We start from the raw sequence: 15,414 nt of genomic DNA, 5'->3' as shown, positions 1-15,414 counted from the left end.
AGACTTCTATATTCTGCTCCTCTTTCCCTGCTCCTGGCTGTGTACTTATTACTTTGTGGTGACCCGAGAGATTGGTCACCTTCTCTTTCTTACACAATTTCCTTTAGCAGCCTTGCAAAAACCTACCCTGGCAAGTATCTGCCAACTTCCCAGTGAATATTTTCTGCCATGTTAATGACAAAGTGGACACAGAAAAACCCTGGCACTGCTGCTTTACAGTCTCATGCCCTCTTGTCTTTTATCTTTTTTTTCCCTACTGCTCAGTAGCCCAGAGTCACGAGGAAGACTGACTCTAATCCACATGTAAGTAGGTTTAGATGAATCGTCTTAAGGGATTCTTACTCTTGTATTTGCTCAAGATGTCTATCTTTCTCATTATAAGAGTACTTAGTAATGCATAACAGTATTGGAAAGATAACTTATGGCTCCTCTTTGCTTTCCTGAGGCACTGAGATCTTTTGCTGAGGCACCGTGCGTTTCAGTTCAGTCGGTGGGAGGAAGGGATGTATTCCAATAGTACCTCAAAATGTAGTTTGGAAAACCTGATCCCTCTGTATACTGAGATGCCTTGAATTATCTTTTTAGATCACCAGCCCAATACTACAGCACTATAAGGACTGTGTAGGGCACAAGGATTTGGTTTAGTTACCTAAATCTGAAAGCTAGTAACCTTTCTTATTCAGGCGCCTAAATCAATATCTAAAGCTAGATGAGATCTTTTCAAGATCTCCCATTTGGTGTTTCACTGTTGGTGATGAGTATGTTTGCACTATTAAGTGCTTAATGCTCCCTCATGGAGAACTTTTCTGAATAGGACACATTTAGGTACTTCACCAAAATTGTAACTTGCAGTCCAACACTCCCAAGCCAAAAATCACTTTGCTGATCTGGTTCTAAACACCAGGTACTTTTCTGAACAATTCTTTTTTCCTGAAAATTTGTTTACTAACCTTACCTAGACAACATCCCCAGCCTGTAACCCAGATAGTCAGGTTCCAGATTATGAGAACACAAAAAGGTAAAGTACTGAACAAGTCAGAGACAAGTCTTGCAATTCAGTAACTTCCTTTTACCTGTGATATAATCCTCCACATCGTGTATTTTACTGGCTGGGTTGTTATTTCTAAACATGTACAAATTAAAAGGAGCTGGGTCCTTCCCAGTTCTCTTCCAGATTTCAATATCAGGTGTTGTCCACCGGCCTGCCAGTATGTCATAATCTCTTTCTCCAAAGTGGACTAGCTTGGTCAGTGGGTCATATAAACCTCCGTGGAATCCAATTACCAGCTGGAAGTCAAGGTTAGAATCGAAATAGATCTCTCCATAAGCAGTGTATTGAATTTGTTTAAGCATGAGACCATTGCTACTGAATACAGCCAGTGGTGTCCCTGTATTGTCTGATGCAATATAGAACTCATCTCCGCTGCTAATTTCCATGGCAAAAAGGTGTCCTTGCAGGTCATAGTAAAGAGATGTGATTTCAGAACTTGAGTGGTTGTAGACATGAGTTATCCTGGTTGGGTAAGTGAGGTCTGCATAAAAAAACTGGAGATGCTGTCCAAGGCTGGTTTTACTGGAAACTCGTCGTCCAAGTCCATCGTAACGGTAAATCACTGTCCACCCACTGCCTTTGCTATATACTCGAGTAAGAAGGCCCTTTGAACTGTATTCAAAGATTTCAGTACCTCTCTGACGCAGAAACCCATCTTCATCTAATCGGTACTGAACATCACCTAGTCGAGTTATTCTGTCTCGCAGGTCATAGCGAAGTGGCGTCAAACGGGCACTGCTGCTGGGGTTGAGCAGATGGAGGTTGCCGTTCAGGTCATAATTGTATCGCCACATTATTTTTTCATTCAGATAAACTGTCTGGAGCTGACCATCTACATCATATTCATAAGCATATTTTGTGGTGTTGGCAAACGGCCCAATCTTAATTTCTCTTTTTGTCACTCGTCCCATATTATCGTACTGAATTGTAATCCAATACATTAATGACCGAAATATTTCATACTGGATTTCCTTGATGCGGCCATGTGCATCAAAGTGTTTGGTGTAGGTCATTACAGCTGTTGAAATGATCTGGTTAATATCGTAATATATAACTCCGAATTTTCCAAACTGTTCAACTTTGCCAGAGATGTCATCGAACTGGTAGAGATCGATAGGCAGTGGGGTCTCATTGATGACACCTTGCATGCTAGTCACTCTGAAGCTATTGTCATAGCTGTAGTCAAATCGGGCGTTTACCATTCCATCTTCACTGAAGCGAAAGATCTGCCTGTCAATCAGTGGGCCGATCTGCCTGTACCTAATGGTGCAGATAAAACCTTCGCTTTGGAGGTTTACCGTTTTCAGGACTCCGGCTGTCTCATCGTAAGTGAAACTAACTCTTGTACTATCATATAAAATTTCTGAGAGCTTGGTCTGCCGCCTGTACTTGAACAAAACTCTTCGGCTTGTTCCCAGGAAAGCTGTTTGCAGGAGCTGCCCTTCCTCATTGTAGTCCATGATGACAGAAGCATTGCTTTCTGGGGGGTTGTATATATTCCGGTAATAGCCAATGGAGCGGATCGTCTGCATGGTGTGCCGCGCGACACTGGGCATGGTGACAGCAGAAAGCCGATCCAACAAATCATATTCAAAGATATACTGCCGCTGGCTATGAAGCAGAAGGACCATTGACTGAAAATTAAGAACAGATTTTTACCATGTGACAAATGGTGGAGTACCCCCCCCCCCCAAACCACACATATATCGATACTATTACTTTACAAAAATGTGACATTCCCACTTGAGAAAATTATCTCCTCTTTAATTGAGTTATCCTTGACCTTACATGTTGTTAACGTCCCCCTGACTAATTTACTTGGATGCTTAATTGCAAGGGGTTCTGTAATTAGTAGTTCCACATTCATAATTTGCTACTTGTTATGACTGTATCACTCTTTTATCAAACACTCACAGCTAAACAGCAGATTGTCAATGGATTCAGATAAGTCATGTTTAATATGAGAAGAAGTAAAACTGTCTTAGAGCCATTAACTCACAAGAACAACATATGGGAGATAGAATTTCTTCCCTACAATTAGAGATGATTTTGAAGAATTTGAATAGCCTGAGATCCCTGCATACCGTGTTCTTATTCTTTTAAGACACAGGCAAAACAGTTGTTTGTTTATACCAAAAGGAGCTTCTGACATTTTTCTGATGTGTGGCTATTATGTATCGCAGATCTTGATTAAATTATGTCTGCAATGACTAATAAACAGCATTTCTTGAGCAACAGCTTCAACAGAAATATATTTAAACCCCAGAAAGAAATGGATTCTGGTTTTGCATATAGGCATGAGATATCCCACAGGTGGTTTCACAGGTACTTCTAGAGGTAGGGCTATCATTCACCAATTGTTATATGGAATCAAGATTCCTAATATTTTGCCTGTTGCATACGTTGATGTTACAACATATAGCCAGTACAAACAGGCAGCTGTAACTATTTTGAGATGATCTTTTCTTGGTAGTGAAAACCACACAATAGTGAAAAATTTACCAGTTTTCATCTGAATTGCAGAGACCTAGTCCCTGTACCATATTTTAAATGTAATGAAAAAAGGTAAATACAGATGCTTCTTACTAGTTTGTGGCCTGAATAATTTAAAAGCACATAAATTCTTAGATTAGCTACAGCCTGACTCTATATCTATTGCATAAAACGTTCCCCTAGGAATCACATGTTGATACTTAGAGTAGTTGGTATGTGCTGCTACTACCTACTTTCCTTTGTATGTAGCAGTAAGATGCTGCGGAATTTCAGCAAGTATTTATTTAAAACCTGATTGTTCTTTACCTTTTCCAAATATGTGTAGCTCCAAGTTTTCCCATCAGCAAACACTCTAGACACTATCCTTCCCTGTCCATCATACTCTATCTTTTCACTAGTTGTCCCTCGCTGTATGCTGCCTATTTGACCTGTAGACGAATAGGTAACATTGACAGCCATCAGCTTGCTGCTTGGTAGCCACAGGGTGGGGTGCCCGGACGTATCGTAGGCAATCCTCAGCAGAAATTTACGGTGGTCATCGTAGATCTTTTCTGTCTTCGTGGTTCGATCAAAGTCAACTGAAAGGAGGTTTCTGCCATTAACCTTTTTAAAGCAAACAAAATGACACAATAAATCATGCTGTTCAAACCCTAGCCACCTATTATTCCCACAAAGCTAGTTATTCCTTAAATACTGTTTACAGTGATTGATTCACTGTGCACGTGAATTGTTTTAGCAACTTGTTACAAATTGGAGGCGTTATGTTAAATATCTACTTTAGAAGGTCTCATTATATAAAGAGATAACCCAGGGTTTGTTACAATGTGTTCTTTCTTGATGCTTAGTCAACTGTTAGGAAAATACTGAAAGATGTGCACTGAAAACTGCTGTAATAAATGGGGCCGTTCAGCAAACAAAGCACTTCTTTCGTAGGCAGTAGAAAGTGTACCTAACAAATTAACATCAAAACATATTCCCGGCAACTGCTGTCCATTTCTTAACAGTCATGCATAGAAGGAACTGAACTTGATGATCTGTGAGGTCTCTTCCAACCTTGGTGATACTGTGATACTGTGAATCCTAATCTTTCCCAGGGAGCAATTTTCAAAATGATAAATACAACATCAGGATCTTCAAATACAGGCTAACCTGGTTTTAGAACATAGGCTTTCCCCTTCTTAACTCCGTGTTACCATTCACTGCTGCAACATGAAGCTGAAATCATTAGCAGAGGATTATATTTTTCACCCAGTTAGCTGATCACTTAAAGCCAAAAATGACCAGAAAACTAGTGATCCACTAAAAACCAGTTACAAATTTATTTTGATTTGAAATTAAAGCCTTTGCTTTGATATATTTACTTTGAAAACTCTTATTTATGTAAGTAAACTATAGTGGTAGTATGTAACACTTGAAACCCGTCTCGCCCCTTTAGTGTATGCTAATGTTCAGTTTCATTGAATCAGGAAATGACTGAAGCACTTCCGAACTTTTTCAGGGCTGCATGTTCAAAAACCCATATATCATGGATGTCGGTACTTATACCCTGAGACTGAGAAGCTTCTATAAGATCAATGTAAATTAGATTCTTCATTACTGGCATAAAAGGTATTAAAGTCCTGGTAATTCGTCATAGGCAAATATGAAAACAAAAGCCTATGTATGCTCAGTTCTGCTTATACCTGTCTGTCTGTCTACCTTACTTTTGTCTTTTTTAATAAGAAATACTAGCATGATAGCAATCTGCAATTTAGGAACAAAAATCATGTTTTCTTGGGAATCTTTTAAATTAGGTACACAGAGTCTAGCAGATGCAGAATAGCTAATTTATCTATTTAATGAGCCATTATGTCTTATTTAAGTACACTAAAAAAAATTACAGGACTGATTGTAGAAGTAGGTTAAATTTAATGGTGAAGCATTCCTATTCACTTCCTTTTGGTAAGTTTTTTCGAAGGTCTCTTAATTTTCATGTAGTTTCTGTTTAAATTTTCTGACATCTAATATTTGCTAACTTGCCTAAATTCTCTCCTGAATCTTATCTCTGGCTTGATTTCTCTGCATCTCCCATGCATGCCTGCACTCCTTGTCTCCCTGCCTGTTTTGCTTTTCCGATTTTTTTCTCCTCCCTTTCTCTCCCTCTTCCCTTCCTCATTTTACATTTAATTATACTTTTTATTTATTTTCTTGCCTACTTCTCTGGCTTAGACACTGAAGGCAGAATGAGCACTTCTGACTTCTGAACTGCCAAAGAGAGAAGGGTGGTTTTATGGTTAAGGCAGCTGCCTGAGCACTTGTGGTTCATTTCTTGGCTAAGCACATCCTTCCGGTGTAAATTGCAGCAAAGTACTTAATCTGGCTGTCTCATTGCCTTATCTGCTAAATGAGATAATAACATCCCTTGCCTTCTCACTTTCCATCTGTCTGGGCAGGATATGAGGGGAATGAGAAGAAGTGCCTCTTTCTCCAGCCAGATTCATGCTTCCAGATTCTGCTGACAGAGCTCTTGCATTCAGATGTGAGCTTTTGGTGAAATTTTGGCTGTGCTTGCATAATCTTTCAATACAGATGGTAATGAAAAAAAAAAACCAGTTTTGGCAATACAGCTTCTTTCACTGGGCACTGTGGGGCTAGAATAACATGTTAGCTGAAGCAGTGACTTTGACTGAAGCATTTCTTAACAATGGCACTGCTACCAAAATGCTTCTACAACAAAACCTGAACATTTTTATTGTGTCTATGACTCACACTCTAAATATCATAGAATCGTTTTGCTTGGAAGAGACCTTTCAGATCATCAAGGCCAATTATTAATCCAGCAGTACCAGGTCACTACTAAAACATGTCACTAAGCACCATACCTACAAGTTTCATAAATATCTCCAAGGATCATGACTTCACTACTTCCCTGGACAGCCTGCTCCAATGCTTTCCAACCTTTTCTGTGAAGATTTTTTTCCTAATATCCAACCTAAAACTCCCCTGGTGCAACTTGAGGCCATTTCCTCTTGTCCTATAATTTGTTACTTGGGAGAACAGAATGAACCCCACCTTGCTACAAACTCCTTTCACGTAGTTACAGAGAACAACAAGGCCTCCCCTCAACCTGATTTTCTGTAGGCTAAACAAGCCTCAGCTGCTCCTCATGGGACTTGTGCTCTAAACCTTTCGCTAGCTTTACTGCTGTTCTCTGGACATGCTCCAATATCTTAATGTCCTTCTTGCAGTGAGAGCCCCAAAACTGAACACAGTATTTGAGATGGCAGCCTCACCAGTGCTTCTTAAAATCAATTCCCTAGTCCTGCTGACCCCAGTATTTTTGATACTAGCCAGGATGCTTTTGGCCTTTTTGGGCACACTACTGGCTTATGTTCAGTGGGGTATCAACCAGTACCCCCAGTTCCTTTTCCAGTGGGCAGCTTTCCAGACACTCTTCCCTACACCTGCAGCATTGCATGGGGTTGTTGTGACCAAAATGCAGGAGCCAGCATGTGGATATATTGAACCTCATAAAACTGGCCTTGGCCTGTCAACCCAGCCTGTCCAGATTCCTCTGTAAAGCCTTCCAGCACTCCCATCTAACTTAGTGCTGGCTGCAGACTTAGTGAGGGTACCTCCATTGATTCACTCATCCAGGTCATTCATAAAGACGTTAAAGAGAACAGGCCCCAATACTGAGCCCCGAGGAGCATCACTTCTGAACAGTTGACAACTGGATTTAACTCCACTCACCACCACTCTTTAGATCCATCCATCCAGCTAATTTTTAATCCATTGAAGCATTTGCCTACCCAAGCCATACACAGCAAGTTTCTCCTGGAGACTACTGGAGGAAATGGTGTCAAATGATTTGCTAAAGTCCAGATAGACAATATTGATAGCCTTTCCCTTAGCCACTAAATGGGTTACCTTGTAATAAGAGGAGATCAGGTTAGTCAGGCAGGACCTGCCTTTCATAAACCCATGCTGACAGGGCCTGATCATCTGTTTTATCCTGTATATGCCACATGATGCTACTGAAGATGATCTGCTCTGTAACTTTCCCTAGCAGCAAGGTCAGACTGACAGGCCTGTAGATCCCCAGATCCTCCTCCTGGCCCTTTAGGTGGGCATTTGCTATCTTCCAGTCAACTGGGGTCTGCTTAAAACCTCTATGTTTCCTCATGGTAAAAATAATAATTCAGGAAATCTTCAATCCAGAAACAATGACACAAAACAGTCACTTGACAGTCCCCACCTACCATCCTTCTAGGGTGTCCCATCTATCCTCTCTGTTTTAACTCTTCTTTTAATTTCCCTTGAGAAGCATGAAGCCTGACTGTGACTTCCCCATTAGAAACAGTGTATCACTGTGCCTTAGAGGGAGGTTCAAGAGGTAATGTGAAAACTGGGGGCTTCTGCAGAGCTTGGAGCATGTCAGGTTTTAGGAGGAGGCAGTGCAAACTCTTCCTGTGAGCATCCTTGTCTATGTTACCTATCTACTATGCATGCATCATTTGACACAGAGCTCATACTGGTTCCTTCATCTGGGACAACTGAGGCTTTGTCTGGCCTCAATAAAAATGTCCTAAGAAGGTCTTTGATGTAGAAGACTATCAGGACTCTGGCCAAAGGTCAAGCCTACAAACCAAATGTACAACTCTTGGGATAAAGCTAGCTTGTTGAACAAGACAAGTCTGAACAAAACAAAGATTGACTGACAATTGTTAAGGGCAGGTGACATAATTCCTAATTAATTTATTTATAAAGACCACTAGTAGTGTGTAGAAATAATATAAGATAACCCAACACAGTACCCGAGAGGGTACTTTGTAATGTTAGATACTGCATCTACATAATGCAGTGGAAGTGTCATATAGATGACTACATTTGCTGGCAATATATTTTGTCACTGTTTTTTGTCTACATTTGTCTTCTTAGTAGCAAAATGTTACTGACATATCTATAGATGGAAATGATAAGCTCTCTAAGTTATTCTTGTTCTTCTTTCTGTTGTTTTCTTTCTCTACTTTCCAACACCCCACCCCCAAGTGACATTTCTGTAATATCTTCCCATGTAAATCAATTCCAAAAAGACCTTCCTTTTAAAAATCTTTGCTGACAACTTTTTGGGTGGCCTTTTCCTTTTATTAGCTCATATTTGCCACATGCTTTGATTCTCCTACTTGTATATACACCTTTAATTGCTACCATTTTACCCTAACCTAGAATATCTTACTTTCTCCTCCATCTTGTTAAATCTTTCCCTCTTCTCTGCTGTTCCTTTTTCCCTGTTGACTCTTCCAAGCTGAGGCTGTCCATGACATTTCTTTTACCTTATCTGCAGCCCAATGCCAACATTTTGCTTCACATTTAAGAACTGAACTCATGGCAGTTTGTTTCTCTGCCAAAACCAAACGCTCTTGATTTGGCTATTTTATTTTCTCTTGGCTTCTTTCACAAAATGAGTTGGCAAGTGTGTTATCCCACTCTGCTATGTAATGACATGCCTATGAACCAGAACCACAAGGATGAGCTCCAAGGGCATGGCTTCTTTCTCCTCTTATCCATGTAAGTCAGCTGCCATAGCTAGGTACGAGTGTGTTGCTCTTAAGCACCTGCTACTGTGCATAATCATTCTTCTTTGAAAAAATCCTTTTCTCTTCCAAAGAGGTAGAGAGGAACCCGAGGTTCCTAACAGCATTCCCTCCTGAAGGAAAACATAAAATATTTTAAGGTTTAAAATGGTGTCTTATCTTGTAGATGTTTAGTGGGCTGAAATTACTTACCTTCATTTGATATACTGCCTAGGCCTTATTTTAAAGAACTGAGTTCAGTTCTAATAGTAACTCAGACCTCTGATGAGGTCTTGAAATGGTCTCCTGGCAACCCAATTTAAAATGCTTAATCTATATTGTCTTTACCAAATGGCTGTCATAAATCATGGTTTCACTCACTTATACAGGCAGAAGAAATGCCAACAAAATGGTAAAGACATATGTTAGAGGAATATGTCATACACATGCACACACAGTTAAACCCTTTCTACTGTAAGTACTCTAAGTACCTACCAGTATCTAAGTTTTATTTAAAATAAAAAAAAAAGAAAATCCTAGGACTGTGCTAAGTTATGGTGAAATTATTTAAAACAAGAACCAAAATAATATTTGTAAATTCAGTAACCAAAAGCAGAAAATTATTCATTTATCTGGATGAATTCCAATGCATTGTATGCTAAAAAAATAGTTTAAAGTCAACAGAGCAATTAAGAGCAATTAAGGAAAAACAATAAATGAAACAAGAAAAGCAAGTATTTCCAGTTGTACAGTATGCTCAGAATGACAGGGATTGGAAGGGACCTCTGGAGATGATCTAGTCCAACCACCTTGCCAGAGCAGGTTCACCTGGGTTATGTTTCACAGGACAGTGTCCCAGCAAGTTTTTGAATGAGTCCACCACCTTGCTGGGCAGCCTGTTCCAGTGGGCTACCACCCTCAAAGTAAAGTTCCTCTTCATGTTTAGATGGAACTTCCTATGTTCAAGTTAGTGCCTGTTACCTCTTGTCCTGTCACTGAGTACCACTGTGAAAGGACTGGCCCCATCCTCCTCCTGTTCTCTAGGCTAAAATGTCCCAAAGCCCTCAGCTTTTCTTCATGAGAAAGACCTTCTAGTTTGCTAATCATCCTTGTAGCCCTTTGCTGTACCTTCTCAAGCAGTTCCCTGTCTTTCTTGAACCAGAGAGCCTGGAACTGGCCACCGTGCTCAAGATGAGGCCTTATCAGGGCAGAACAGAGGGAGAGGATAATGTCCCTCTACCTGCTTGCCACATTCTTCTTGCTGCATCCCAGGATGCCAATGACCTTCTTGGCCACAAGGGTACATTGCTGGCTCATGGTCATCCTATTGTCTACCAGGACTTGTATTCCCAGGTCTTTTTCTATAGAGCTGGTTTCTAGCAGGTTAGCCACTAACCTGTACTGATACATGGGGTTATTCCTCCCTAGGTGCAGCACCCTGCACTTGCCTTTGTTGAATTTCATAAGGTTATTCTCTCCATGCTGTCCAGGTCACACATTAGCCATGACTTGCCCTTTGTGAATCCATGTTGACTACTTCTGATACCCTTCTTTGCCACCCCATGCTATATGGCAAATATTCTGTGGCTGGAGGATGGCAATACAGGACTGTTCACATTTTCTCTCAGTGAGAATGCAGTAGATACCACAGCTGCCTGCGTGCTTACCCGGAGCTTTCGGCCAAACACGTTGACTTTTCCCTGGGCTTGCTCTTTGCGGAATCGCCACTCCACCAGGTTCTGTCCATTCTCTCCAGGAAGGGTCATGTTCCTCTTTGCTACTGTTGGATTGGCAGTGCCAGCCAACACATGTGGCTCTGTCTGATAATGTGAGTCCAAGCCACTGGCATACAGGATTCTCAGCGAGCCATCATAACCTATCTGGTAGCTATTTCTTAACTGATCTGAAAAGGCCAAGAAGAGAAGCACAGGTTACCTACATGGGTTAAGAGCCTGCCTAGTTCCTGCACACTTTATACAGCAGTGCATGTAGCATCTTGACTTCACTGACCCAATGGCAATAAACACTCAGGGTGAGATTGGTAAGAACACTGTGCGAGAACAAATGCCTTTGGCAACTATCTTCAAAGCTGCTGAAGAAAATCCCACCCTCACAGTACATTCTTTGGAAGGGCACAAAGCACATTTTCTGCTGTTTCTGCTGTTTCATTAGGCATTTTTGCCTTAATCCTAAGAATATTATGAGTACAGACTTCTTTAACGATGTGGCTGCTGGGACGTCAAATGCTATTTTAAAGCTGAAATATCACTTCATGCTATTTCTGCACCTATTTCCCTATTAATCCATTTCTCTATTCTTTCCAAGATCCCTTTTTAATGCAAAGTAGGTATTCTGAGTACTTCCTATAGCTGTTTGCAACAGCTCTTTGGTTAGAAAATATATTTAATTCAATTTTCCTTCCCTGAACAGTTCCTTTAATATATCTGTAAACCCACCTCTGTATCACCCCTTAGTCCAAACATTATGCCCCTAAAGTTTTCTTCTGATCTTCTGATTGGAGCTGCTTGTATCATAGGAAAACAGTTTTTAGGTCAAGACCTGATGGGAAATCTTTTGCTTGCAGTACCTTGAACCATGGTATAGAAAGAATCAATTGATGATAAATTGGAAGTGATGCTGACATCCTCCTCTCTGCTGGATGACTCAATGTCCACCGTAATGGCCCTTTCCATTTCCCCGTGAAGGTTAGTGACAACTCCAGTTGGGAATGTAACATTTGTCAGACGGCCCTCGCTATCGTAGCTAAAAAAGGGGAAAAAACAGAAGTGATACATAGCAGGAACAAATTGTTTTCATTTACAAGTAAAATGAACAAGAATACCAGCCACTCACATTGTTAAAGCACATTTGCTTTTTTGTGCATGGGATAGGCACAGCAAAAACTTCAAACGTGCTTTGAAGTAGTCAAAAGACTGCTTAACATACAGGAGCCTCAGTGGTGATTGCAAGAGCAAACAGATGGATCTTCAGCTCTGCATATTATTCTTTGAAGTGTGACCAGATCCTGCTGCACATCTAATTCACCATTTCAAAGGAAGTATATTTATTGGTGTAAAATTCCATAGCATTCTGTACTCATTCCTTGTTACTGGACTAGATTTTGCTCTTACTGTAGGAATCCTAATTTTTTTTTCATAAAAAGTACCTTAGTAAGAGTCTCTTGGGCCTTTCCCATTCAATGATTATGCAGACCACCTGCCCTCCTCTTCCTGAGTGCTTAACATCCCTTGTATTACTAAGAGAAATAAATCAGGGTAATATTTAATCTGCTTAAGCTGCTTGCAGCTGGATATCGGAACAGCAAGCATATATAACCCATTAACTGCCTGTGGATCATACTTTGAGAACTGTGGCATCAGCCATGCAGGAGATGGAGTTTTTTTCTGGCTCTGCTGACATCACTTTAAATCAACAGCTACATATTAATTCAATATGATATAATTTCTGTAACTGAAACAGATCTACGACATCTTAACTACGTCCTTTCCTATGCTATGTTAGGTGTACTCTATTGGTACAAGACCCCAGACCATGTTCACAGCCAAACATACATTGTAGTCACAATACAGAAAGGTAAAACATTATGTGACCTTCAGGTTACACAACTGCCTTTAAGATAAGTTTTCCCAGTACTACAGCCTGGAATCATCAGCCTAGGTGTTCACCTGATGTTCCTCATTTAGAAGTAGAGCTTGCCTGTACCTTTAATGGAGAGAAACAAATATTCCACGGGTGACTCCAGCTCAGGTATGACCTGTTCACTCTCAGAAGTTTTCCATCCCTCTCCCATGACTGCACAGTGGGATGCTGAAGGGAACCATAGTTTCTTGAAGAAACTACAACATGACTCTGAAGGTCTTCACAGTGCACTGCACATTTAATGCTTACAATTATAATCAAAATTGCTCCTTCTGGGAAAGAAATGCAGAATCTACACTCCCTTCCGCCAAATCCCCAAGCGTATCACTGAGGCTACAGAAACTCACATTCTTGAATTGGGAGAATTAATTCCAAACAGTTTTAACCCACAACACACTAACTCTCTCTGAACCGCATTAAGTAATGCACAGCATTGCAATAACTGAAAGGATTAGGTTAAGAAATGTTTTTTTCCAGTTTGCTTACTCTGTACATTTGACAGCTTTTTGCATACAGTCATTTCCATCCTTTTAACACAGTTGATTTCCTTTGTTTATATAAGACTTTCACTTAGCAACAGGAAAAGGAATATTTAAAAATCAGAAACCGTATTGCAAGCCAGGGAAATCAAGTGGGGAAACTTATTTTTTGAAGTACATTTCAAGATGATGGCTTCTTTTCCTGTGTGTTTCTAGCCCTAATTTTGGCTCTTTTTCACACACTGGACTTGGCAAACCGAGGTACTGCATTTATGCAGGAGACCGAAAGAAACGCGCATGAATGTGACTGCTAGCCTACTTATGACCTTCAGCCTCACTCCTCACTTCCATAAACTTATTTTCATGCACAGCTTCCCTTTTCAACTCCCAGGGAAACATACATTGTCCAATTAGTGTCGTCTTCTATTTTCTGCTTCATGCTTGAAAATGGCCTCAAATTATTTTGTGGGGAATTACTTGTGCCGTTTGATTCTAGTAGCCAAGTACTGGTCTTTTATTTCACACAATGCTTATGAAAACTGAAGAAGGTTAAGACTTCCCCTTTGGAATCATGACATTTGTGAGAAATTAATTATCATATTTCTGAGTATACCACTTGAGTTGGAAAATGCTGCACATCAGCAGTATTAGTACAGTGAGTGGCTTCACTGCAGTATACAGCACTGAGCATCGCAATTCCCATTTTATGCATTCTTGCTTCCACATTATCTTTTTTTTTTGACTCCATGTCTGTAGTTCCTGAACCTGTCTCCTCTTTCACAAATGCATGAAAGCACATCATGAATCTGAGATGAGCAGCTCATGTTATTACAGTGGGAGGGAGTTCAAACATCGGCAAAAAAAATCATGGTACACATTCATGTTCTTAAAACCTGAATCTAAAGCTGAAAGAATCTTAAAAGCCATGATTGCTTGGTTTGGATGTCCTAGTGCAGGAAGAAAACGCGACTGAGATGGGAAAGGTAAGAATAGGATTCCTTCCACTTTTATAGCCAGAAACAAAATGAAAGAAAGGGAAATAGGTCTTTCTGCAATCTACTACACATTCCATTTTATAATGGATTGTAGTGTGTGCCCTTCATTTTGTTCACAGCACACTGAATACTAAACTTACTTTATACTTGATATCTTTTTGCCTACAATGAAAGCCTTATCAATGCTCAGCATAGCGACATCACTCATACCTTTGGGCATTCCTCTGCCATTTTTCTTATTACATCCAAATACCCTTGCTTTCTGCTGCCAAGGTGAATTTATTCATCCAAGATTGTCAGTCGTAGAGATTTCTTTTATCAGCCTAGTGTTCTAGGCTGATACTGCCCTAAAAGTGAAATTGCCCTACAATGAGTGAGATGTGCAGTCTAGAGGGCAAGTGCCTATATTTGGCATTTCACAGCCTCCTTGATCTTTTTATCCATACAGAAACTCAAGCACATGTGTTACCACAGAGCCCTCTGATCTTTCTCCTAGGCCACACTCCACAGCAAATGCATCCAATCAACATCTTCAGTTCCTCAAGAGCAAGTCACACACAAACTTTTCAAGAATATAAATTGCAAACTTGCTTACTGGGTGTGACCTTACAGGCATTAATCTCATCAACTCATTTCCATTCACATTAACGTAGTGATCTTCATATTTGGTCAGTAACTAGAGAAGACATCAGCAGGGGCAGCTGCCACCACCAGCAGCTGAGGCTCCCCTCAGATGAAATTATTTTTTGTTCTTTAGGATGACCTGCCACTGCCAGATAGCTTTCCCCTTCTGCAGTGAGCATTTCTGAGGTAATGATTATCAGCTTCCCAGATTCTTGACCTTTCACTCTTCACCTGCTGGAAGTCTCTTGTCCATTGTTCGTCTCCTTTAGTTTTAATTATATTCCTTCCCAAACCATTTTCTGTTCTAGTCTATGTAGGACTTCCTGGTAAGCCTTGTCACAGATAGAAATGCCCTACTTTATTTCCAACTCGTTTCTCATGTGCATTGTGTCTTAGTTTGGGGATACATTTAGCTCAACACCAGCTTGCTTGCAGGGTATTGTTAATATCTTATATCAGAAATTACTTCAACATAAAGAAGGGAGCTATAGAAATTAAGTGTATTGTAAAGGTTGCTGCTAAAGCCAAACACTAAGTTGTGACAGATCCTGCTTTTC

General features: G+C 40.4%; 1 protein-coding gene and 1 long non-coding RNA gene across 36 annotated transcripts in view; one reads left to right on the top strand and one right to left on the bottom strand.

The window, feature by feature from the left end:
- The window catches only part of TENM3 (teneurin transmembrane protein 3), a 1,288,622-nt gene that overhangs the window by 9,160 nt on the left and 1,264,048 nt on the right, over positions 1-15,414 (bottom strand). For all 35 annotated transcript variants that reach the window (XM_064148897.1, XM_064148896.1, XM_064148915.1 and 32 more), the window contains 4 exons: positions 11,687-11,862; positions 10,767-11,002; positions 3,851-4,147; positions 1,074-2,685 (listed from right to left, as the gene is read on the bottom strand). In XM_064148897.1, the coding sequence (XP_064004967.1) occupies positions 1,074-2,685; positions 3,851-4,147; positions 10,767-11,002; positions 11,687-11,862 (2,321 nt within the window). The remainder of the gene's footprint in view (positions 1-1,073; positions 2,686-3,850; positions 4,148-10,766; positions 11,003-11,686; positions 11,863-15,414) is intronic.
- LOC135178235 (uncharacterized) overlaps positions 1-15,414 on the top strand; it is a 56,882-nt gene that overhangs the window by 14,136 nt on the left and 27,332 nt on the right. The gene's annotated exons all lie outside the window — the stretch shown is intronic.

The sequence above is a fragment of the Pogoniulus pusillus genome, chromosome 9, assembly GCF_015220805.1.
Source record: "Pogoniulus pusillus isolate bPogPus1 chromosome 9, bPogPus1.pri, whole genome shotgun sequence".
Lineage (NCBI taxonomy): Eukaryota > Metazoa > Chordata > Aves > Piciformes > Lybiidae > Pogoniulus > Pogoniulus pusillus.
This window is presented reverse-complemented; position numbering and strand designations above follow the sequence as displayed.